The following is a 26645-nucleotide window of genomic DNA, read 5'->3' as shown; positions in this document are numbered from 1 at the left end:
GGTGTCAACAAATTTTTGGCCATATTTTGTTGGTCCATGGAGAAGCGCAGACACAAAAGTAAGTCGATAAAGGTCTGGTCAAGAGAAATGATGGCAAATAACGCTGTAGCCATAATCCTACTCAGTGATAATCGGGAAATGCCCTCTATAATCCCAATCTTACGCAGAAATGCTTGTTTTTATAAATCCCACACACTGTGTTGAAAACTTCTTTCACACTGTTAATGCACAGATTTGTGTGTTGATAAATGAGACCCCTGGATTCAACAAACCATCACTGTGTAATTAACATTTTAGCTACAACAAACACAAACCAGTTTGTTAAAGTGAAATTATCCTACTATTATTGTTCCTGTTTAAAAACTCAGCGAAAAAAAAAAGAAACGTCCCTTTTTCAGGAGACTGTATTTTAAAGATAATTTTGTGAAATCCAAATAAGATTTACAGACCTTTTAATTGGAACGGGTTTAAACAATGTTTTTCATGCTTGTTCAATGAACCATGAACATTAATTACACCTGTGGGACAGTCCTTAAGACCCTAACAGTTTACAGGCGGTAGGGAGTTAAGGTCACAGTTACAATAAGTTAGGACATTAAAGAGACCTTTCTACTGACTCTGAAAAACACCAGAAGAAAGATGTCCAGGGTTCCTGCTCACCTGCGTGAACATGCCATAGACCTGCTGCAGGGAGGCATGAGGACTGCAGATGTGGCCAGAGCAATAAACTGCAATGTCTGTAATGTAAGACGCCTAAGACAGTGCTACAGGGAGACAGTAAGGAGAGCTGATCATCCTTGCAGTGGAAAATTACATGTAACTGTGTGTGTCCCCAGATGTGATGGAGAACTTGCAAATGCCTTGGTGGAAGAGTGGAGGAACATCTCACAGCAAGAACTGACAAATCTGCTGCAGTCCATGAGGATGAGATGTACTGTAGTATTTAAAGCAGCTGGAGGCCACCAGATACTCACTGTTACTTTAATATTGCCCCCCCCCCCCTTTGTTCAGGGATTCATTATTCCATTTCTGTTCATGAAAAGTCTGTGAAACTCATTCAGTTTATGTCTCAGTTGTTGAATCTTTTTATGGTAATACAAATATTTACATGTTAGGAAATAGTCTGGAAATAAAAGCAGTTGAATGTGAGAGGATGTTTCTTTTTTTGCTTTATATATATATATATATATATATATATATATATATATATATATATATGTGTGTGTGTGTGTGTGTGTGTGTGTGTACATGTATATATGTATATATATATATATATATATATATATATATATATATATATATATATATATATATATTATATGTATAATATATTATATATGATATATATATGTTATTTCCACCATGCATTTAAAACACACACACACACACACACACACACATAAACACACAGACTCTGACCTCAGACCTCCAAGTCAGGTGCAAAAACCACCACCACCACTAACAACAACAACAACAATAACGAGTTGTATAATTAACGTACACAACCCATCACTCACCAACTCAGTAAATACTTTAACCATTAACCACCCCACCTCCTTACTTTGTTTCTCACATTACTGCACTGGAATGAGTTTTACTGATCAGTTACAGCACTGTCACTTTACTTCCATAACTCAGGGACGTTTATGCTGCTAATGATGATTATTCCCTACTCACCACTGCACCCCTGCCAAAAACAAACAAACAATAGAATCCCTCACAGAATTTGTAATGCCTTTAATGTTTATAATGGGAATTGTATTGGTTTTAATGAAAAAATTAATGGTCCCAATGGGTCTCTACTGGTAATTTGTTGCCTTCTATTGGTGGCACATTATGTCCAGTAGATACCATCAATACATCCTCCTGCATAATGGAAACCATTTGGTAATGGTTTAATGGTTAACAGTTGATGGTTTGTAATGGAAACCATTAGAATTTCTGTAATGGTTTCTATTGTTTTTTTTTCCAGCAGGGACCATTTTGTTGTGTGTTATATTTAATGGATTGTGTTGATTTTACTGCATTGTCCCATTGATATATTTATTGTTCTGTCCACTTTATTGTATTTATTGTTTGCCTATTGTGTACTGCCACTTGGACGCCCTTCATTTATGCACTGCATGTTGTTGATTGTGTAAACTGCTGTCTGACCTCTGTAACGTCGCACCAAAGCCTTGGAGAAGGCTATTTCCTTCTAATGTGTACTGATATACGACTAGAATGACAAGAATAGCAACAACAACAAGAACAGTAATAATAACTACACCAGCAACAATAATAACAATAACAACAACAATAATGACATAACAACAACAATAACATAACAACAACAACAATAATAATAATAATAATAGTAATAATAATGACGACGATGCTCTACAGGTGACCCCGGAAGTGGCCCTGCATGACGTCACTTCACAGAGTTGATTAAGATGGCGCTCCGGCCCGGATCAGGGGGAGGTGGCAGGTACGGAAAATTGTCTATTTAACCGTTTGTCGCGCTTTGTTTTTCCTTTTGTTTTTGTTTTTATGTAACTCTGTGTGTTCCAGTATTAAATGTGTATTCATAAATTTAACCGGTCGTTTAAAGGTTGTTTTTAGTGTTAGGCGCTCAATTGTTTGTAATATCTTCTGTGCTGGCTGGCTAGCTCGACGGCTAAGCTAGCTAGCCTTCGGTTGTCAGTTTGCTATACAGCAGGCTAGCACAGCTAACAGGCTAGCAATGCTAACAGATTAAGCGTATTGTTCTGTTTCATGGGGCCAGCAGTGTCATCATGTCAGCTGTCGCAGACACGGTCTGTTTGTGTGAGGGACGGCTATTAAAGCGGGTGATTTTGTTAAATGTTAAAGCGGGTGATTCTCAAGACAGACAGGAGAGAGGTGAGGCAGCTCACCGATTCATGACGACACCCAGACACAAGCAGGTTCCTAGACACAAGCAGGTTCCTACACACAATGATCTGGGGTTTGTTATTCCTCTGTAACCGTGTTGAGACGCCGTGTAGATCAGTGTGATGATGTAGCGGTGCTGGTTTCAGTAGCTCAGCTGGACAGTCGGGGACAGGAGCGGGTCTGAAAGGCCACAAGGCCGCTTTCACTTCTCATTCATCAGCTCTGGAAGCCTGGTTGTACCATGTAGAAGCTCGGGGATGTAATAGACATGGACGTGTTTATTTTCACGGCTCTCGAATGTTCTGGTTGTGACCCGAGTCTTTCTGTTTCACAAAAACAAGAGGAAAGAAAATGCCTATAAGCATTAGTTGGTGAACGGCTTTGAAGCTGATGAAGGGGACTGGATGAAGCCCAGCTCTGTTAACACTTAAACCTTTCTTTCAGACATTCTCTGAAACTGGTTGATTTAAACTGTGTGTGTGGACAGTGAAACCTGAATCCTCTTATTGCTGGAATTTTCACCAACACAACCCCTTTAGAGTTCAATATAATTCCTTTTATTGATTCATTTTATGACCATAGTTGCACGGTTTAATGATTTTAGTCATGATATTTATTTCATTGTATTATTCTAAACTTTCCACCAGCTAGGTTAAAAGGTAAGGAGTCTAAACATTTGATTTGGGTATATTCAAATATGTGTTTATTCGACATGTTTCATTTCAGTTCGGTAATAAAACTGCAGCCCTGCTGGTTCTGTCCTGTTTAGTGTGCTGAATTCAGTAACACTACGACGACCTCGGTCTATCTCTTTATCTCAAAGTTTGGTCTCATTATTTATTTACCGGCCAAGCTTCAGCCTCTGGTGAACGGCTTCAATAATGAATGATCGGCTCCACGCACCACGGCGCCTGGTAAAAGAGATCCGCTGGTGAAACCGCGTGACCGATAATGCGCTGAATGAACACTGACGTACCTTTAAGTAGACCAGCAACTTTTACATACTTATAAATGATGCATAAATCTGACCTGACCTTTGATGCTCTCTCACGCATGACTTGGAAAAGGAATCTTTGTTGAGATGTGTTGAGTGAGAGTGAGGATTTTTACTGTGATCAAAACTACAGAAATACACCGTAGCAGCAATGTCTTACTGTTCCTTTGCTTTTCGTGTGAAGTCAGCGTGACCACAGCTCACCTGGTGCTCTTGATGCTGATGAACCGGTTGGGACTGGAACCTGATCTAAATGCTAAGCACTCAAGCCATACCAGTGTTAGAAAGGCACAATGAGGGGATGTCGCTTTCGAGGTGGTTTAAAACACCATTGCGTTCGTCACGAGTGATCCCGGATGAAGGGGGGTACGGTGGTTTAGTGGTTCGCACGTTTGCCTCTCATGTCCATGCGTATGCGGAGTTTTCATGTTCTCCCCGTGCTTCAGGGTTTCTTCTAGGGACGGGCGATATGGACCTATAACTATATCACGATATTTTCTGGTATTTATTGCGATAACGATATCAGTGATGATATAAATATCGTACCATTCACCACTGTTTTTAGCTACAAGTGGTGATGCATGCAGTCTTGAGAGCCTCAGAAACACAAACATTGATCTAAAAGTAAAACTGATTTTCTGTAACCAAACCAGTTCCAGATTGTAGAGGTAGCTCCTTATTTAGCAATAAACTCCTCCTCAGCTTCACGTCCACCTTCCGCCGTACTTGTTTTCGCTCTGCACGTGAGCTGAGAATGAGTCGCAGACCGTCGCACACAGAAATACGTCATCGACTAGGCTTTATCGTTATCGCGGGAAGACTAATTCTTACTGTGGGGTGAATTTCTACCGGTATATCGCAAACGATAAGATGTCGCCCATCCCTAGTTTCCTCCCCCAGTCCAAAGACATACATTGTAGGCTTATTGGCGTCTCTAAATTGTGTGTGTGTGTGTGTGTGTGTGTGTGTGTGTGTGTGTGTGTGTGGGAGACTGTGCCCTGTGATGGGTTGGCACCCTGCCCAAGGTGTCCCCCCCATGTGCCTCGAATCTCCTGGGATCCAGGCTCCCCATGTCCCTGTTTAGGATAAGTGGTGCAGAAAATGGATGGATGGATCAGGATGAATTGCTGAATTAATTGCTGATCAATTTCTTAAATGAATACTCAGTTCTTTGAAAGACAAAGTTTCTAAAACAAATCTTGTACAAGAGTTTATATAGGATACCCCTTATAGTTCTGCTTCTATTTGGGTGTTCATCTTAAAGCACAATATTCAGTGATTGTTTCTACGTTAATGCTAAAAGCAACATAATTAAGAGATTGAGGAATGCAAGTCTGGACCTGTCGATGGATTCCGTTTAAGAGGTTAAGTAAGTTTAGCTCGAAGATTTTCTTTCCCCTTTCAAAACCGTAGCGAAGAGGATGATGAGGTTAGCTGATTGTTTTTGTTGATGGTGAATGCTTGGAAACTCCTCCGGCCCTGAGATGACCGCAAATTTCATTCAGTGTTCATCTTTAGACTTGAACCACTGTTATGTTCTTTGCGTAGCGATACAGCTACACCGGGAGCCGAGTAAAGCTGTAAATCTGTAAGATAGCAGGTGCATCATCAAGCTGCTCTGGGCCAAAAGCTGGTGTAGTGGCCTCCCAGAGAGTTTTACATCACACCGTCGTTAACGCTGCATTCTACTACCACCGTCGGCATGGTCGATCAGAGAAACGGGCGCATATACAAAATGTACACAGCTTTGTCTATATCAGACCATGGCTGATCATAATCTTTTTAATAATAATAATAATAATAGAAATGTTCCCTCTCTGGCTGAATCTCTTTATTGTGAAGCCACATTAGGAAAAGCAGCTCCATAATGTTTTAACAAGTTTATAAGAACCTTAGCTTTTCTGAGGTTTTATTATCATGTTTTGTTGGAAGACTGAAATCTGCACATGTCAAAGAAGTTTACACAAGCAATCCAAATTGCTGACCTGAGTCACTGCTTCAGTAGCACTACAAGTACGGTAGTTCTGACCTCTTTAGTCCTCCGATACCCTATCTTTCACTCCGAGCTCTCTCTTCCATTTCAGTGTGACCTTTAAAGTGCACCTATTATGTTTTTTTCAAATATCTGCAAAGTTTCAAAAATCAAAGCGCACGACCAACAGCGTTATTGACTCCCAAAAGAAGGAACTGATTCTGAACAGCTGAAATGAGTCGTTAGTGATTCCAGATTTACTTCCTGTACTCACCTACATAGGTTTGTAACAAAAAGCCCCACCTCTGGTCTTCATCGGCTGCTCGCGAACAGACGGATCTGAAACTCATTACGGTAGTGGGTGTTTGCTTTTTGAAACACGCTGACAGCGGTAGACCAATCACAACAGACTGGGACATCTGACCAATCAGAGAAGAGTATGCTCTCTGAAGGGAGGAGTTTAGAACGAATCATTGAACGAGTCGTTTTTGACACTGGGGGGAAAAGGTAATGCTGCAGTTTAAACTATGAGCACATTGAAGTGCTTTTTTTTTTACCTTGAATGCATGTAAATCTATTGTATGAGACCTTTTAAACAAAATTAGGCATGTTTCAAAACCATAATGGGTGCGCTTTAAGAGAAAACCGAGGATTGGTGTTTTTTGGCCATATATTGCAGCTGCCATTACATTTGTTTATTTCTTTTGCCGATGATTTTGTCCAAGTGACTTGCACTGTATGGCCAAAAGTTTGTGCGCAGTTGAGCATCACATCCATATGCGAGCCTTCCCTAAACTGTTGCCACAAAATTGGAAGCACGCGATTGTCCAGGATGTCTTTGTATGCCCAAACCTGTTCCAGCACGACAGTGCGCCTGTGCACAAAGCCAGCTCCGTGAACACACGGTTTAAAAAGGCTGAGCATTGACCTCAACCCCACTGAACTCATTTGGGGTGAACTGGAACGTGCCCCAGATCTTCTCACCCAACACTAGTGCCCGATGCTCTTGTCTGAATAAACACAAACCCCCCACAGGCACTCCCCAATATCTAGTGGAAAGCCTTCCCAGAAGAGTGGAGGTTATTATACCAGCACTTCTGAAAGGGGATGTTGAGCAGCACAAATGGTTGCGATGGACAGGTCTCCGCATACTTTTGGCCATATGGTATGCAGCTGTCCAGCTGTTTTTACAAAGTGATATTGTCTCCTGGTTGATCAACAGAACGCATGAGATATTTAGCTTCTTAGTACTAGTGCAAAACTAGCAACAAAGCAGCTAATCTCTTTTGTCTGAATCTCTTTCCAGTTTCATGTACCCTGTTGGAGGGGGACTCGGACCACCACAAGGTAAGATGGTTGTGTATAAGCATTCTGGCAGTATGTTGCAGCTGCTTTCTTGGATCTTAAATATGAGTTTTTTTTGTATAAAGGATAGGATTGTAGATTGTAGAAAACATCCACTCTGAAACGATCATTTATTTATTTTATTTCTGAAATGTCATGATAAAGTATGACGTGATCCACTTAAACGACAGTGTGTGTGTGCACGGTATGCCACACATTCCAGATGTTTTGGTTAAAAACACTAAATTTAGCAATAGAATTTGAGCTGTGGTGATTTTCCTAACTGACCTTTGACTCTTAGTGTCTAGTCTTTTCTTTGAAGTGTTTTTGCACAGACCTTTTAACATCTGTATTAGTTTGTGGAAAATATTTGTACATACTGTTGAGGCAAACTGTATTATAAGTAGTGTTGTTAATCAGAGCTGTGACTTTTGTCACTGTAACACGAATCTTAAGCATTCGGTATTCTGACTGTCGTGTGATTCCTGACAGGAATGATGCCCATGCAGCAACAGCAGCAGCAACAGGGATTTCCCATGGTCCCGGTCATGCAGCCAAACATGCAAGGCATGATGGGAATGAATTTTGGAGCACAGATGCCTACCGGACCGATGCCCATGCAGGTTGTTATTAAGAAGAGAGAGATTTTCATTTTGCAGAGCACTTAATGCTGAGTGCCCACTATGTGATTTTAGCTTGGATCGTGTAAATAAAATCAGGATGTTCAGTGATGTCACAATGAGTATAAAATCATATGTGAGCACCTTTTCATCCTAAGTGGCATGGTATGCAGTCATAATGTAATCATGAACAAGATTTTCATACATTTATGGTAGTGTGTGTGTGTGTGTGTGTGTGTGTGTGTGTGTATGTATGTGTATGTATATGGTGGCCTGGGAGAACCCTTCACATGGTGAAATCCTAAGATTTTCTACTGTGTGTACTGTAGTTGTGAAATCCAGGTGCTCCTGGACTGAAATATGGTATCTGAATCATAAGTAAAATTCTAGCAGTACAAGCAAGTATGGATTAAGAATTGATTTTGCTAGTGGGAAAAGCAGATTTACTAAAGGCATAACACATGACAGACCGTGCTGTCATACGAAAATAGTGAACTCTGGGGAGGTGTGATGCCGAAGAACGCTCATGCGGAGTGCCACGACCCACCTGAAGTGCATTATTTTCATATAACAGCACCTTCTGGAGTGTCATTCCCCTTATACCACAGCAGTTTGCTAACATACAACGTTTCATTTATTAATGAATGATGATGTCTGATTACATTAATGTTGTGGAATATCTGAGACACAAGTTAGTTCCTGTTCTCACCTGTTACAGCTGCATTACACAGTCTTTTTCTCTCTCTCATGCTCTCTCGCTCTATCTATTTCTCTCTCTCTTGCTCTCTCTCGTTTGCTCTCTATCTATCTCACTCTATCTCTCTCGTTCACGTTTTCTATCAGTCTCTCTCTATCGGTCTCGGTCTCTCTCTCTCTCTCTCGCTCTGTCATTTTACCAAGAACCCAGAAAGTGAAACTTTCTTACAAAGTACGTACAACCGAGACGCCTTCCATAAATGTTTAATAAATACCTCATCACCATGGCAACAATTATGATTTACTTTGTTAAACAACAACACATAAAAAAAAAATTGTTTATTATTAGTCTCAGATTTGGTTGAGCGTCCACCATACATGTCTCTTTGTATGAGCTGTTTCTGTAGAAACCTTGACGTGTTAGAATGAGCGCCTTAACATGAACCTGTCGATCCTGTCCGAGCCATACTGTTAAACAGGAGTATTGCACACCTTCTGACCAATCAGATTTGAGCATTCAACCTGTGGTATAACACGGTGTATTGAACTCTCGTGTGTGTCTGTACAGGGTGGCATGGCCATGGGGATGCAGGCACCAGGCATGCAGTTCATGGGTCAACCCCAGTTCATGGGAATGAGGGCTGCGGGGCCACAGTACCCTGCCGACCTGCAGAAACAGATGGCTGAGGAGCACCAGTGAGTCTCTTGACTGTCACACGCTGCACAGCTGTAACGTGTCGCTGTGGAAGTTCCCCACTCATTCTGGTTCCGGCTGAATGTGTGTTTATACAGAAAGCGCTTGGAGCAGCAGCAGCGCATGCTGGAGGAAGATCGCAAGAGGAGGCAGTTTGAAGAGCAGAAGCAGAAACTGCGTCTCCTGAGCAGCGTCAAACCCAAAGTGAGATTTGAAATCCTCATTATTCCCAAGTCTGTAGATAGAGAAGTCGCGTTCTTCATTTTGACACGTTACATTATTAAGCATGGTATTACTGCATAGTATTGAGCTAAACTATTACAAACCGCTATTGTCCGTACAGACTGGAGAGAAGAGTCGAGATGATGCACTGGAAGCCATAAAAGGGAATTTAGATGGCTTCAGCAGAGATGCAAAGATGCATCCCACTCCATCTTCTCAATCTAAGAAACCAGGTACAGTCCTGACTTGCTCTCATCAGCACAACCTCAGAACATTGTACCCTCTCTGAAAGGCTTGTGATTGACGGTAGCATTGTCAATACATAACCTTTATTATGTTTAGTCTGTTTAAGTGTGTCTTGTCTCTAGTGTTTTTTTTCCCCCCCTCTGTACAGGATTTTCTGTTCTCATGATCTCTCTGTGTTGGATTCAACTCTTATTTTATATCCACAAGAAATAGCTTATTATGTATATTTTTTTCTACTTTATTGGTCAAACTTGTTCTTTGTCCATACTTGCCTTTATGCTTTTATTTTTTTCCCCCATTTAAATGTCACTAATTAAATTTCACATCTTAGTCATGTGAAAAAATAAGTACACCCCATGGAAATAGTGTTTTTTTGGGGGTTTTTGTAAACAAGCAAACATTTGATCCTATTTGAAACATTGCTTATTAATAAAGGTGATGCACTCTATCAAATGACACACAAAATTGACATTTTGTAGTAATTTTCACAATTTAAAGTAAGTACACCTCTACATTAATCACACCTTCAAATCCATAAAATTAGAATCAGTTGTTCAGGATTGGGTGCCAATGATTAGAACCTGCTTAGGGAGTGCAGGTGGAGCCGGTCTTATTCATACCCCTCTCATATCTAGTGTCTGGTGCTCCCTTTGTTATTGAAGTGTGTGGAGTCATCATGCCAAAGAGTTCTGTAAGGCTTTCAGAAAAAAGGTTGTGGATGTCTGTTAATCTGGCAAGGGATTTAAAAGGATCTCCAAATTATTTTAAATGGAACATTCCACTGTGAGGAAAATCATCTACAAATGGTGCAGATTTCAAACGACTGCCAATTTGGGTTCTAGTCTCCTAGAACCCAAAATTTCTTGCAACTGTTGGTGTCAAAGTGCATGATTTATACAATCATAATGAGATTGCACAAATTTAACCTGCGTTTGAGGCGTGCCGGGAAACAGCCTTTGCAAGACTACCGTTTGCCGATGAGCATATAGGCAAAGACCAGGCCTTTTGGAATAATGTGCTCTGGACAGACGAATTGAAGATTTCAGGAGAAGCACTTCATGCCAACTGTGAAGCACGGTGGTGGAAATGTTATAGTTTAGGGTTGTTTCGCTGCCTCAGGGACTGGACAGCTTGCTTTCATTGATTCAACCATGAATTCTGCATCATATCAAGGAGTGCTTGAAGATAATGTGAGGCCATTGGTCTGAAAGTGGACATTTCAACAGGATAATGATCCTAAGCACACTATCAAATCCACCAAGGAATGGATCAAAAAGAAGAAATGGAGGGTTATGGAATGGCCTAGTCAAAGCCCGGATTTAAATCCCATTGAAATATTCTGGGGGGGGGGGGGTTTTAAACCTTCAGTACATTCAAGAAAACCCTCAAACATCTTGCAACGGAAAGAATATTGCATGGAAGAGTAGTCACAGTTATGCAAAACGTCTACATGAAGTTATTTCTGCTAAATGGGGCGATACTAACTTCTGAGGCCAAGGGTGTACTTATATTATCTATTTTGTGTATTTCTGTTGATTAAATTATCGAAAAAGCTCATTTTCCTTTTGGTTTTGTTATATCATGAAGTATATCAACTTCATTAATAGACACTGTTTCAAAGATATTCAAATGTTTGCTTATGATAAAAAAAAAAGCCAACAATTTCCATGGGGTGTACTTAATTTTTCACATGTATGTGTAAAAATACCCCTTCCTGTCCCCTGTGACACTGTAGTTCATCCGTTAAACACACCGTGTGTGCTGTGCGTTGTGCCTGTTTCACTATTTTGTTTGTGTTTGCAGACTCATCACCATCTCACTCCTCTGTCCCACCACACTCCCTCTCCCCTGCTTTCGCAGAGGAGGATGATGAATTTAGTGACTTTATACAAGGCCCTAATGAGGCCTCCTTTCCCAGTTCCTCCCTCCCTCTGCCCTCCTCTTCCTCAGGTGTCAGTAGGTCACCTTTAGACACAGGACCTGGGCAGCGGCCCTCTTCCAGCCCTCTTTCCTTTTCCCTTGCTCCCTCTCTGCCCACACTCACTGTCCCTCACCACTCTTCTGTCATCTCCAGCTCCCAATCTACGTTCCAAGGTAACGCCTGTCTCATTCTCTATTTTTATTTCCTCATCTCTCATTCTCATTAGCGCTTGAAATGTGATTGCTGCTTTGATTATGACCCAAGAGCTGCATTTATAGGCAACATATATGTGTGTCCAAGTCACATCCTAGTCATATCATTGACTCATTGTCATAACGTTGAGCTGGAGGAGAGCTGTGGACGCTCCCCACCTTTGTAGGTATCTGATGCGCTGCTGTTAGTGCTGCAGAGTCTGACGAGCTAGTCATGTTCTCACTGAGACATTTGGCTCCTTCTGGAGTGCACAGTCACAACAGTTCTGTATGTAACAGTAACAATGTCCTGACAGTGTGAAACTTTTGCTTATTATATTATAGTTGATCATTTTTCATATGGTTTCATATTGAGTGTGTCCAGGAAGGCCATTACTTTATAATGTAATGTTGTCAGGTGCTTCGCTTAGGCCGTCCTGCGGAGTTCAGAGCCAATCCAAAGCTTTAAAACTACAAGTTGCATAATTTAGACTATTTCCAGACAGTTTGCCGAATTAAGTTTAGAACTAAACTTTGCATAAAGGTATCAATGATAAAACTAGAGATGCTTTCAGCTCCAATGGTAACTCTAGCAGTTCCTTGCCCTGCTCTTCAGGCCCGTCTCTGGACGAGAAGCTCTTCTCCTCGTGCGATCTAACAGCCGATAAGAAGGCTCAGGTTAACTTTAAGCCCTGCCAGGTCATGTCTGAACTGGCTCCCAGACCTCAAGTATCAGTACGCTTCCAGAGTAGCTCCAAAGCTCGCAACTGGGCCAAGAGCGCCGATGACCTCAGTGCTGCCTTCACTGTGGAGAAGACTCCTGAGCCTCCAGCTGCTTCCCCAGCTCCCACAGCAGCAGAAGCTCCGCTCCATCAGTCATCAAGTGCTAGTGGTGAGAGCAGAGCAGTTCGTGTACCTCACGTCTGTCGTTCAAACTCGGCGGAGTTCAACTTGCAGCTGTGCTCTCAGTCTTTCTCGCTCTACTAATCATAAAGTGCTTCTGCAAATTCTTGTGGAGGATGCGTTTTCCAATGGGGCTCTGCTTTTCTTATTTACAATCTCCACTGCATGCATATGTTTTGATTATTCTCGACACATAAACAAATTTCCTACTAACCGAATCCTAGTGCTTAGGAGCTGAATGTCCGGTAGGGAATAAAACATGGCTGGGTGTGCTGTAATGGGGAAATAATGAATGACCGGGTGGTGTGATGCGGTCCATCACAAAGCGCAGGTACTGTTTTATCCAATAACGGCACATAATTCCCAATAACGGCACATCCCAAAACGTTGTATTCCTTTTATACTGCAGCGAGTTGTCAAGGATGACATTTTTTTATTTATTAAAGAAGGATACTTTAAAAAAAAAAAAAAAAAAAAAAAAAAAAAATACATTTAATGTTGTGGAACAGCCGCAAAACAAATGAGTTCTTCTTACTACTTACGCTGTAGCGGCTATGAACAGTCGTTCCCTCACCAGCCTCTCTTTTACCTTTCTTTTGAAGTTAATAACACAAAAAACTGCAGCTCGTCATGTTCCCGATAAATGAGAACGCACGCCGTTCTAAAGAAAACTTGTTGACCGTTACAAAGATCTGACACTGGAGACTGCTTATTATATAAAGGTCTCTACAGAAATGTCCCCATATCGACAATTGTGGATTTTTTTATTTTTTTATTTTATTTTTTTAAAATAACGGTACATTTTTTAACCAGTTTTTATTATTCTAAGATTCTGTAGCGTCTTGGCCATGCAAGTCTCTATGAATTAGCTGTTACTAGAGAAATGATAATGTATTAGAATGATCAGATTAATATAAAATCTGTCATTTGTCTGGCAAATTAATCAACACCTTAAGACCAATTCGAAAAATTAAACAGTTCTGTGGTATCTATGGGATTAAAAGATGTGTCAAACTTTTTTTTTAATTTTTTTTATAGGGAATGTGACTGAATACAAAAAAAAAAGAAAGATTGAGAAATTCTTTCGGGAAAAGAAAGCTGTGTTTTTTTTAATTTATTTTATTTATTTATTTTTTTTTTATAAACTTTTCTGCCCAGTCCTGGATGTCTAACATCATTTTCCTAAGCATAAATAGACAGGTTCAGTGACGTCTCCTAAGGTAATGACCGCATGGTTTCTCGAACTATTCGGAACGAACCCACTTTTCCACCAGTGCAGGGAGTTTTTCCTCCCTCAAGCCAATCCTCGTTAGAGATTCCTGACACCTGCTTTACTAACAGTGTGGAGAGCTGGACACTGTCCCTGGAGATCCTCTGGAGATCCGCCTGCTCACACTGTGCTCTGTCTCTGCATTGCTGGCCTTCTCGTGCTTGCCAACTTCTATAGGGATCATACTGATCAGCAGTTTCTTGTCTTTTTACAAATGAACTAACATGACATGATTTCAGATCAATGAAAACGGCTACTTAATCCGTGCTGTCCGAGAGAGTCTTGCTGAAGAAATGGGGGAAACATCTGCACTGAGTACTGCAGGAGATGTGATGAACAGCATGCTTTAGTTTAAGATTCTGCTTCCACCTCTCACTGCATCATTCTCTTACTACAAGCAGGTGTTGGTGTTTATCCCCAACAAGAAATGCAGTCCTTGTTGCCAGCCTGGCTCTACAACGACTCTCTTGTTCCAGGTAATTAGAAATGGAGTCCATTTAATGTCTTAGCACTGTTTTTTTGTTTGTTTTTTGGTATGTGTGTGCCTTCTTTTGTTTACAATTGTTTTCTTAAGGGTTGTGTGCTTGTGTGTCTCTGTGTTTTGCACAGAGATGTTCAAGAAGGTTCTGGAGTTTACAATGACTCCAGCAGGTATCGACACAGCCAAACTTTACCCCATCCTGATGTCATCGGGGCTGCCCCGAGAGGCTCTGGGTCAGATCTGGGCCTCAGCCAATCGTACCACACCGGGCAAGCTGACCAAGGAGGAGCTGTACACCGTGCTGGCCTTGATCGGTGTAGCACAGGTAACATAGAGTTGATGCAAACATATTGTTTTAAAGCACGACAAAATGCTTCAGTGCAAACGCAACAGCTGACCACTCGGGGTGGGCGGAGCTATCATTGCTTTTTTTTTTTTTTTTTTTTTTGGTAATGTAAGTTGTCATCTTTAGGGAGCTTGGGGTTGGGGGATTTGTGCTACAGGTGATGAATGTAAAAAATGGAATTCGCCTTTAATGAATAATTTAGGAAAACCTCTCAGTCTGCTCCTGGTGAAGTGAGGTGTGCCGAGGGTTGAAGGAGGTTTAATACTTGCTGATCAGAAAGGCAGAAAATGTTTGCCCATGATGTAAATACTTACCTGCAAAGTAGGGCTGCAACAACTAATCGATAATAATTGATCATTAAAATAATCGAGAATGAATTTCATTATGGATGAGTTGGGTCTGTGACGTCACTGTGGATAACCTCGTCAGTGAGGTCACTTCACAATGGTGAAAAACTCATTTAAAAGAATAAACTGTATCTGAGCTCACAGAGTGAGCTGCTGCAGGAAAAGTGTACGATCCAGGTCATCCAAAACATGAGAATGTTTTATATAAAGCGCTTCAAACAAACTCGTAAGTGTATTAATGCAGCTTGTCGTGTCAGACGCTGCGACAGATACGTGTGCTGTTTAATGTCTTCCAGACATGTTTTCTTCAGCACAGAAATGACACTTTTACCTTTATATCCTTATCTGTACATGTTACAAATTCACGGCAGTATTTCCAATTTACGTAAAGGCCTGACAGTGAGAGAATCTCCATTAAACTTCACTGAACGAGCGGAGTCCACGCATGCGCGTCAATCAAACAGCACACGATAGAAAGGAAGCGCAATAACTCTGACTAAAATATTCATTTTGATCAAATATGTTGTTTGATGCTATATTTAGAAACAAAAGTAATGGTGTTTTTATGTGAGTGGTAACTGTAATGAGTTATAACATGTAATTGTATAGAAATGTAAGAAGTGTCATACATTTACAGAATAAATTAACATGTTACTGTGTTTAAATGAGTGAATGTGTGTGTTACTGCAGAACATTCAACCTCTTACCACTTAACACTTAGAAAAAACAAAAGCACAAACTTTCTTAGCATTTTTAATACAGTGATTTAACTTCTGCTTTATAGCTTGTGGACAATCAGTTGTTTTTTTCAAAATATAACGTTAATATTTTTTTAAAAAAATCCTTTGTACAATTTATAGCGTAGCCTACACAGTTACATTTAATACCTTTTTCTTAGGCGTCAATTTGCACAATGTTTGAAGGAAAACATTGGGCAGAACGTGAAACAACGTTTAAATAAATAATACAGAAAATAAAAATAGGCCTTTTAATTAATCGAAGGAATAATCGACGGATTAATCGATTATCAAAATAATTGTTCGTTGCAGCCCTACTGGACAGCATGTTTACATTGTGAGATAAATTAATCCTTTTTTTTTTTTATGACAAGCTTTATGTGTCGGTTTGACAACACTCTCAGAACCCACAAACGTGATTGGTTTTGGATCAGTGTTTAAAGATCAGTCAATGCTGCTGTTTAAAACACAGTTCAGTATTGTATATTTTTTTTTAATCAGGTCTTAGATATAAATGAATTAGTTTGTGAATCTACTGTTGTGTAGCTCTGATGGTCTTTTGTTCCAGAGTGGGCTTCCAGCGATGAGCCTGGACATCCTGAGTCAGTTCCCTACTCCTCCAGTGCCCAATTTGCCTGCTTTGACTATGACTATGCCAACCGTTCTGACGCACCAGCAGCCCATAATGCCCCCTGCTACGCCTGCTGTCATGCCCATGGCCTCCAACTCACTGGCACAACCTTCCAACAGCTTCATCGCCAACTTCCCTCCTGTCCAGGTAACTTGCTTGAACACATGTGTCGACATATCTGACTGCTGTGGTGTTTGAAGACACCTCAAAGTATCAAATCTTGCACAAGTTGTTGAGTTCCAGTATCGGAACAGCTAATTCTGGGGAAGTCTGTAAACCTTAACTTGTCGAGTAGCTCTCGTACCTTTAATCTGACTCTAACAGTTGTCCAATTTGAGACAAAGAAAGCTTATGCACTGGTATGTTGCTTTTTTCCCCCAAAGGGAACCAAAGTGGATGATGATGATTTCCAGGACTTTCAGGAGGCTCCAAAAGCTGGAGATGATTCATTCACAGATTTCCAAGGAGAGACAGGTGGAGCATTCCCCACCGTGACCTCCTCTCAAAGCAGGTATGAGAGCTGAACACTGGTCACTCGTTCTCCATTCTCCATTTACAGCGAGGAGAAATAAGTATCAGACACGTTTGTTTCGGCAAAGACACTGTTTACAGCTTTGAGATGTTCATGGTAAGAAGTAATTAGCTTTATGTAGTCAGCTTTTTGTCCCATTCCTCTTGACAAATTGTCTCCAATTCCCCAAAGTTAAGATAGTCCCTCTGATGTACTTCCAATTTAAAAATCTACCGTTAATTGTCAAAGGGAAGTCAGGAGATTGGCTAGACCATGCAAGGAGTCATTTGGAGTCATTGTCATGTTGAAATGTCCATCTTCTCTCTAAATTCAGTTTCTTGGCTGACGAGTTTCAGTTCTCCTCTCCTAATCTGTCCCCGTATATCGCTCTCTTTGTGTGAAATGACCCAGTACCTTTTTCAGAGAAGCAGCTCCATATCATGTGCCCCCCTCCGTACTGCACTGTGGACATGGTGCTGGGATCATGCGCACAACCCTTATTGTCCAAAGCATGACAAGCATAAATTGTTCCAAAAGAGTTCTGATTTGTCTAAATGCTTTTAGATGTGCGTCTCTGTGCCTCTTTTTTTTTAACCGGGGAGTTTTATTAGGATATAGCAACGGAGATTATTGCGGTGCTTAGTATTCTCTATGTAACTGCTGTTCCTGCTGCTTTTGGGTCTTCCTGCAACTCTTTTCAAGTGACTGCTAGCGTCTTTCTTACCTTCCTTATCAATTAGGTGTGAAATCTTGGGTGATGCATCTGTCCAAGGATGATGTGATTCTATGAACATTTCACCTGCCTGTTATCAAACCAAATGTACTGATGAGAATGTTTAAGGTCTTTTGCTATGGCTCTGTAGCATTTTCCATCCAGGTGTTGTTTACAGATGTTGTCCACTAAGAAGCACCTTCACCTTCACCATGATTGCTGTGCCGCATGAAATCTTCCCAATTTCCCCATTTTATATAATGTCTTTTGTAATTTTTTGCAGCGTTTATACAGTAGGGGAAATAAGTGTTGAACGCATTAACATTGTTTTCAGTAAATATATTTTCAGTGAGGATATTCACTTTGGTATTAACTCAAGAAATCCAAACATTGAAGTCCATAAATGAAGTTATGTGTAATAAAGTGGAATGACACAGGAAAAAAGTATTGAACACGCTAACTGAAATTTGTTTAATACTTAGTGGAAAAGTTTGTTTGTAATAACAGCTTCAAGGGACTTCCTGTATGAAGAAATTAATCGGCCGCAGTATTCAGGTGTGATTTTTGGCCCATTCTTCCAAATATATTGTCTGTAAATCTTGTTCAATTGGATTCAAGTCAGGTGATTGACTGGGCCGTTCTAACACCTTGATTGTTTTTCTCTGAAACCAATTGAGAGTTTCCTTTGCTGTATGCTTTGGATCGTTGTCCTGCTGGAAGCTCCACCCACGTCTCATCTTCATCATCCTGGTGGATGGCAGCAGATTCTTCTCAAGAATCTCTCGGTAAAGGGCTCCATTCATCGTTCCTTCAATTATATGAAGTCTGCCAGTACCATGTGATGAAAAACAGCCCCACACCATGTGGCTTCCACCTCCAAACTTCACTGTTGGTATAGTGTTTTAGGGTGATGTGCAGGGAAATTTCTTCTCCAAACATGGTGTGTAGTATGACGGACAAAAAGATAAAATTTTGCTCTCGTATGACCAGACTACACTCTCCCAGTATTTCATAGGCTTGTCCAAATGAGTTGCAGCAAACTTTAAATGAGCTTCGACATGCCTTTTCTTTAGTAATGGAGTCTTGTGGTGTGAGCGTGAGTAGTGAAGTGCACTGCCTATTGTTTTCTCTGTGACGATGGCACCTGCTGCCTCCAAGTGTTTCTGGAGCTCTTTCCGAGTGGTCCTTGGCTCTTGGGCTACTCTTCTGATTATTCTCATGACTCCCTGGTCAGAAATCTTGCAAGGAGCTCCTGTGCGTGGCCGGTTGATGACGGAGTGATGTTGCTTCCACTTGCGGATAATGACCCCAATGGTGTTTACTGGAGGATTCAAAAGTTTTGAAATACGTCTGTATCCGATTCCATCAATATGTTTTGCAACCATAAGGTTGTAAAGGTCTTGGGAGAGCTTTTTGGTTTTACCCATCATGAGATGTTACTTGTGCGATACCTTGGTAACGAAAAGCCTTTTTATAGACCATCAATTTACTAACCCAGCTGATATTAATTTGCACAGCTAGGGGGTATAATTACTTATGGATTTCAGCTGGTTCCTTGTCTTACCTTGCCTCAGAGAACTGCTTTTTCTTAGCGTGTTCAATACTTTTTTCCTGTCATTCCACTTTATTACACATAACTTTATTTATGGTCTTTAATGTTGTGAAATCTTTATATTTCTTGATTGTGTTGTGATAAAAAAAATCCAAAATAAATCAGAATCATTTAATATTTTAGCATCTTCAAAGTACGTAGACGCCCTTTTTGCCGTCTGAAAATATTGTTTTTTTAAATAAAATGTTATTAATTTCTTTCATTAGAAAACTGTCGGCACAATTATATTTTTGTCTACGACATTGATTTCAAACATTTAATCATACACCTTCAGATGTCTGTGTCTCTCTCTCTCTCTCTCTCTCTCTCTCTCTCTATATATATATATATATATGTATATATGTGTGTATATATATATATATATGTGTATGTGTGTGTGTGTGTGTGTATATATATATATATATATATATATATATATATATATATATATATATATATAATATATGTGTGTGTGTGTGTATATTTGTGTGTGTGTATATTTGTGTGTGTGTGTGTATATTTGTGTGTATGCATGTGTGTATAGATATATTAAATAACCAAGACAAAGTGTCAGATTACATATTTCCCCTCACTGTATGTCTGTTCTGTCAGTGCATTGTTCTGAATACACCTTTACACACTGCCATCCAGTCATGTTACATAATGCTTATGAGAATCTGTTTCTGCTCAGTGGGTATCTCCTGAGTGTCTTAGAGCATCGTATTGTGGCCACTTCGTAGGAGCTTTTAATAATCCACCAGGAAGACTAATTAAGTTTTGGCGTCTTTGCCAATGAACCTGTTTCATTGAACAGCTGATTAAGCTCGTCCAGTTTCTAAACTGCACCCAAAGGTCCTGTGTTCATCAGGTAAAAGCAGAAAGGGAAGATCATTCAGAACGGCTTTTCTGTTCACTACAATCCCAGTGTCTATAGCTACAGCTGCTCCATAATTTTAATGATGGGTCGGTGGCAACTCTGGGGTGTTTTACCTAGAATGGAAATTTATTTAAAAAAAAAAACAAGCCAAAAAAAAACTAGTGTAGCCTGAATGTGTGTGTGTTTGTGTGTTGCAGCATTCCAACCATGCTGACTCCAGTGTCTGGCTCTTCATCCTCTTCTACCTCTGATAAGTATGCAGTGTTTAAAAACCTGTCCGTGGAGCATCCTACAGAATCCACACCTCCTGTCTCAGGTACAGAACACAACACATTTTCACACACAAACACACACACACACCCTTTCTGTATTCCTCCTTCGCCTTATAGTACTTTAGTTTCCGCTTCTACTAATGTCTTACTGACGTCTTTATTGTCGTAAGGGTTTCTTTATTCCTGTCGCAATAGAGTTGCTCAAAGATTTGTTGTCTATATTATGTGTATACTTTATATTACGCAGACAGTCACACTGTTGTTTTATCATTTCCTGAAGGTTTACTTGTCTTTGTTTTAGACCTTGGAGACAAATACAGTGTGTTCAGAGAGCTGGAGCATCCATCAGACAGAAAGCCACTTGGTAAGCATTTTCCGCTCTTACACAGCGCATACGCAGCATACACATTAAGGTCTTGACCCATAATTATACATGTTTGCAGAGATTGATTTTGGATCCGTGTCTGAACCTGTATGGTGTAACAAAGTTACAGCGGCTTGTTTTACATGCAGCGTTATAGTCTGTTGATGATCTGCCTGATGGCGTAATCGGATTAAAAAACATCCGTGTAAACACCTCGATCGGAATAGAGTAAACCGATTGAAGCCAGAATGGATGAAAGATCTGATTGAATGTGGTGGGTTAATATCCTTTTAATACTCCATTAAACAGAAGAGTAATAGCCATGTAAACGCGGGTGTGATTACTTTTACTATCGGAATCAGCGCGCGCACATAAAGCAGTTGTGCAGGAAAACAATGTCCATGTTACACATTATAATCTGTGATTGGATTAGCAGTAGGATGGGCTCCAAACTAACTTTTTGAGGATATGGCTTGACCACAGTAACACGCGTTTTCATCAGGCGTACATGCAGAACTAGGGTTGTCAAAAGTGTCGGTACTAAAAAGAGAAAAGGTTGACGGTACCAGATTTTCATCAGTACCGGGTCAACCTGGTACTGACGCGCTGCCTGACAGGTGGTCAGTCGGGAACTTTTCATGGGTGCACCGTGCAACAAGAAGACATTGGAGCCAAAGCATTAGCAGCTCCACCGGTCGCCATGGCTACGTCCGAGACCGCATACTTACCTACTATATAGTACGCGAAATACATGTATTTCTCTCGGATGCTCGTTTTCCGCTTTCGGTAGTGTTACCGCTAAGTGTGTAAAAGCCACGCCCCTAAAATTGATGTGCTGATAGATTAACCGTGCTTTCAGGAGGAGTGGCTGCTTAACCGCAGTATTTATTCAAGCAGGTGAGTTTAAAATGATGGAAGCGGTTGCATTATAAATGTTGTAGCATAGTTTAATTCGAGTGTATTATTGCAAGAAAACATCCTCGTTTTTGCTCACTTAATGTTAGCATACGCGCGTTTAACGCTAATACAGTCAGGAGTCCTTATTAACCATTTAATGCTTTAACTTTTATTGGAGTAAAATAAATGGGAGGACATGATGGGGTTCACTAATTTTACACACCAGAGGCTTTTGATGAGCGATATATCTGAAATTTATGTGTTAGAAAAGAACAGATGTGTGGTTAGCACTGTTTGTCTTTAATATCAGTCAGTCAGAAACACATTTCTACTCTTGTCTGGAGAACTCTAGTAGCTTTAATAATGGTGATGTACTTGAAGTACACAGAATGGCATTTTTAAAAATACATTATATATTGATATTTAACTTTATTAATAAAATAGTGTGTTGTTCAATTAGCATGTTTTTGTGTTTTGCTTTGGTACCGAAATTGGTACCGAGTACTGTAAATTTGGTACCGTGACAACCCTATGCAGAACATACACACCGGAGGCGGGGAAGAATAATAGTAAAAAAAGAAAGAAAAGCTTGGATAAAATGTAAACAACTTGTGCAGTTATTTCCAAACAGTGGGCTTTACATTTTAACACGTAAATGAAAAGGTATTATATATATCTGTTCAATCAGTGCAGAATGTGTGCATTGTCTGTTATTTTCAACAACCAAAGCATGCTTGTGCCTGAACGTTATACATTTATGAAATGCTGCGCAACATTACTACACAACTTTGCAGTACTTCTTCTCGATGTTCTGTTTAACAATCGCAAAGAAACACTGTAGAACACGTTACCGATGCTATTAAAAAGCTGCACACGCTGACTGGATTCGCACACTTTACTTTGTTATGGTAAAGTTGGCACTTTGCGTGTAAACATAGAAACGGTGATTTTTATATCAGTACACCAATGATTTTGATAAATATGGGCCTCGCTATCGGATATGCTATTGTTCCCATCTGTTAAAGCAGTTGTGGCTTCGACTCAGCCTAAATGTGATTCTGTTTCCACATGAAGTTACGTATGTTCATGCAGGTATATGTGTTTGTCCCTATCTTACTAGAACAGAATCCAATGGGAGCAACTCTGAGCGCTCCAGTAAGTTAACAGTGGTATTGGCCTCTTTTCCACGAACGTATACTCAGTGTTTTCTTTCTGCTTCCTTTTCCTTCACACTGAGTATGTTTTGTAGCTTGATAGAGCAACTCTATCTCTGCACCATTCTAACAATTTTGTTCTGATCGCGTTAAAACGGATTAAAACTTGCCCGAACATTGAGAACTGCTATTTTTCCCTATGAGATCAGAACACAGTATATGGAGATTACAGTACATGCTTCTACAGAGAACCACATCTCCGTGAGGCATAACCTCTTAATGTCCTGAATCACGTCTCCGTGCATGAAATGTTTACGTATGTGAGTGGCTTGAAGTGCTTCTGTTGTGTGGTGCTCTTTTGTGTTTTTTCTTTCTTCCCTATGAGTCTCCTCATGCACAGAGTGACTCACTGAGTGATTTATTTATTTATTTCAACTGGAGTGTCTGATGTACCTCAGAGCTGAAAGTACACTTGGTTTTTTTTTTTCTTTTCTTTGTAGGATTGTGAAATAATAATAATTAAAAAAAAAAGAAAATCAGGTCAAGGGAGGCTTGAATGCTGGCCAGGCTTGAATGTTGTGCCAGTCAGTAGCCTTTTGTAGCCACTATGAACTGCTGTCACAGCACCCTTTTAATTGTTTCCTTCCTATTTTTTTTCCCATCTTCAGGGGAAGGTTTTGCTGACTTCAAGTCCGTTGGTGCCGACGATGGCTTCACCGACTTTAAAACGGCCAACAGCACTTCTCCACTAGACCCTCCAGACCAGGCCAAGACATTCCAACCCGCTTCTTTTCCAATTCCTTTCGGCCCCTCTCACTCTCAATCCCAGACCCAGCCAGCATCTCTGGCACAACCTAAAAACCCTCTAAACATGTCAGACCTGGACCTCTTTTCCTCCATTGTTCCACCTTCCACTGTCGACTCTAAAGCCCCATCTTTTTCCAATTCCTCCTCCTCTTCCTCCGCGGTGCCCTCGCTGCTCCTTCCGTCCACAGGCCCCAAACCAGATGACTTTGGTGACTTTGCACTCTTTGGCTCCTCCTCCTCCTCATCTTCTGCCTCTGAGGCAACTGCCTCAGCTCAGAGAGGATCTGGGGGAGGAGGAACAGCGGCACAGGACGACTTTGCCGACTTCCTGTCGTTCGGTAACCCTGGGAAGCAGCCGAATGAGAGCAGCAAGGAGAGCGATGACTTTGCTGACTTTCAGTCGTCCAAATTCCAAGAGAAAAGCTTGGTAGACAAAATGGCGGCTTTCAAACAGGCCAAGGAGGACTCTGCTTCGGTTAAGTCATTGGATCTGCCCTCTATTGGCGGCAGCAGCGTGGGAAAAGATGACTCGGAGGACGCGCTCTCCGTGCAGCTGGACATGAAGTTATCAGACGTAGCCGGAGAGCTAAAGCATGGTGCATCTGACAGTTCATTGGACCTGCCAGGCCTGAGCTCTCATCAGCCCCCCGCCACAGGTGAGGAATTAGTCCGCTTGCTGTGGTGAGAGACACGTACACATACCAATATACACTCCACACTCCAGTCAGGCCTTTTTCATGGCCCTCTTACAGTCAGATCTCCAGCAGTATATAGAGAGGAGTAGTATTTAGATATGAGTGGCTAAATGTTTCTGATATATAGAAAGCTTGGCACATACCATATCATCTCATTTCATTCATCACCTTCCATTTACACAGTATTTATTTATTTATTTATAATTCTATATTGATTGATTTTTTTTAAAATCATTTTTGATTAGCCTGAGCTTCTATTTGAAGATGATCAGTATTAGTGATTAGCAGTATTTCTCTGGTTTTCCACATGTAAATGAAGCTTGGTCTTAGGCTGAAGTGGCAGTGGGGTCTCTACATTGGAAATCTAATTGGAAAGTATAATACTAATAATAATCTCTCTACAACCTCTAACATCATCGCGTACAATGAATCAGGTGACTGGTTCTCTGTTCTGCGGCTTCACTTAGGGTGTCACGACCCACCTTTTCTCCAACACTAATGCTTGTGTCAGAAATGATCGCCAGTGTCCCCGTTATAATGAATGTCCTGTAGCTTCACTGCTCTTCGACTGAACTGCAAACATACTAGTAGTCAGGTGGCCACATTTCTCCCAAAACAACTCATCGGATGTTAGGCTTCAGGTTCAGCTCTGGGGTAGAGACGTGACACAATTTATTTTACTGCCCTGGGCTCACAGCGCATGATTCGGCTCTCAGTATTGTGCAGGTTCTTTATAAGTGGTAACATAGTCAGAAGAATTTCCAGAGATGACCACAAATGAACTTGTCTTTCTTGAACATGTCAAACACCCCTGCATGCCAAATCCAGCCCGCAGCCTCGTTTCGTTTTGCCCACGGCGGCTCGTAGAACACTACTGCTCAACGTTTTCACACTCTGCTACTACACGCCTGAGCAAAAAAAATGGGGCACGCCCAAAATAGCAGAACGATGAAGCTTTTAATGGTGTCAACAGCAAATAATTAATGGTTTGCCGGATTGGTTTAAATGGGTTTTCGTTTTTAACCATGGTTTATTACCAACTCTACTTTACTATAAACCAGCCCTGAGATCTAATCACTATTTATCCAGAGCCATTTTTCAGCTTAAGGCATTTACAAACATCCAGTCATTGGGAATCACAGCTTGATCTGGCAAAAGTGAGGACATTTATTGCTGCAGTTTGAACATGAAGCATTAAGTTGAGTACCAGACTTAAATTATTTGTAACTTGTATCTAATATATTGATGTATTTAAAATGGAGACAGATTATCTTTTGGTTGGCATCTATCAGCATTTTCTGATGAAATGTTGATGCTCCTTCTTGGCAATGGGCTTTTCTTTCTAGGCGTGTTAGTGCACTGTGAGCACGGTTTTAATAGGACTTCTTTCATATGGATCATTTCCTTCTCTCCGGTCAATCATCATTAATTTACGTCACATCTCACCCTCTGTGGCTCATGTCGTCTAGTTTTCATGCAAGGCATTACATCATTCCATTAACCTATGAAGATATCGTCCCAGTATCAGGAAGCACTGAGGGTAGATGCAGTGTTTCCGAGCCTGCTGGAACGGGGCTAGAGGTAAATCGATTGAAAGGCCCGTTGCCTTATTGTCGCCTGCTAGTGGTAAATAAGTCCCCGTAAGAAGAGTCACATAAATTCAGTGCTCCAAAAGCCCTAAACTCAGAGCTTCATACATCCTTGAGCTTGACTGTGTTCTATGAAAATTGGTCATATTATTTATTTATTTATTTATTTATCTATCTATCTATCTATCTATCTATCTATCTATCTATTTATTTATTTTGGTGGGTTGTATTCCTGCTACAGCTGTCTCTAGTCTGGTTAGCGAGCAATTCCAGAGCTCAGGTGTTATACATTTACATTTGTTCATTTGGCTGATGTTAGTCGCTTTGCATCAAAAGCAAGTGAGGCAGAATAAGATGCGCTGCTTTGTAGGTCCTGGGATTTGAACTCACTACCTTCTGGTCACTGCTCAACCACTGGCCAGTATTGATTTAACCAGCACCTGCACTAAGCTCTGGATGTCTTGCTAACCTTTGACGAGACAGTATCTCTTTTCCCCAGCATCTCTGTTTCAAGTCAGAGCCCCCAAAACAATGCGTCCTCAGTTCGTTATGGGTTCATTGCCGTGTAACGGAGCCTCCAGCGGTTCTCACAGGGCAACACCGTGTTACTTCTCATCTTACCTTGCTTTTGTTTGCCGCAATTTGTGCCTGCCTTTGCAATTTGTG

The 26645-nt window shown here is 40.8% G+C and overlaps 1 protein-coding gene across 7 annotated transcripts in view; it reads left to right on the top strand.

Moving 5' to 3' along the window:
• Positions 1 to 2431: 2431 nt before the first annotated feature.
• synrg (synergin, gamma) overlaps positions 2432 to 26645 on the top strand; it is a 43825-nt gene continuing 19611 nt past the window's right edge. For 4 of the 7 annotated variants that reach the window (XM_053646453.1, XM_053646451.1, XM_053646455.1 and 1 more), the window contains exons 1-15: positions 2432 to 2470; positions 7168 to 7208; positions 7698 to 7828; positions 9090 to 9217; positions 9314 to 9419; positions 9559 to 9670; positions 11487 to 11777; positions 12412 to 12687; positions 14367 to 14444; positions 14578 to 14774; positions 16448 to 16657; positions 16894 to 17021; positions 20399 to 20517; positions 20775 to 20837; positions 23557 to 24351. In XM_053646453.1, coding sequence (XP_053502428.1) covers positions 2436 to 2470; positions 7168 to 7208; positions 7698 to 7828; positions 9090 to 9217; positions 9314 to 9419; positions 9559 to 9670; positions 11487 to 11777; positions 12412 to 12687; positions 14367 to 14444; positions 14578 to 14774; positions 16448 to 16657; positions 16894 to 17021; positions 20399 to 20517; positions 20775 to 20837; positions 23557 to 24351 — 2710 coding nt within the window. In that variant the 5' untranslated portion in view covers positions 2432 to 2435. The remainder of the gene's footprint in view (positions 2471 to 7167; positions 7209 to 7697; positions 7829 to 9089; positions 9218 to 9313; positions 9420 to 9558; positions 9671 to 11486; positions 11778 to 12411; positions 12688 to 14366; positions 14445 to 14577; positions 14775 to 16447; positions 16658 to 16893; positions 17022 to 20398; positions 20518 to 20774; positions 20838 to 23556; positions 24352 to 26645) is intronic. The other 3 variants (XM_053646454.1, XM_053646452.1, XM_053646458.1) reach the window with 2 other exon arrangements.

The sequence above is a fragment of the Ictalurus furcatus genome, chromosome 17, assembly GCF_023375685.1.
Source record: "Ictalurus furcatus strain D&B chromosome 17, Billie_1.0, whole genome shotgun sequence".
In the NCBI taxonomy this organism is placed as follows: Eukaryota; Metazoa; Chordata; class Actinopteri; order Siluriformes; family Ictaluridae; genus Ictalurus; species Ictalurus furcatus.
Note: the sequence above shows the minus strand (reverse complement) of the source record. Positions and strands in the feature narration are given on the sequence as shown.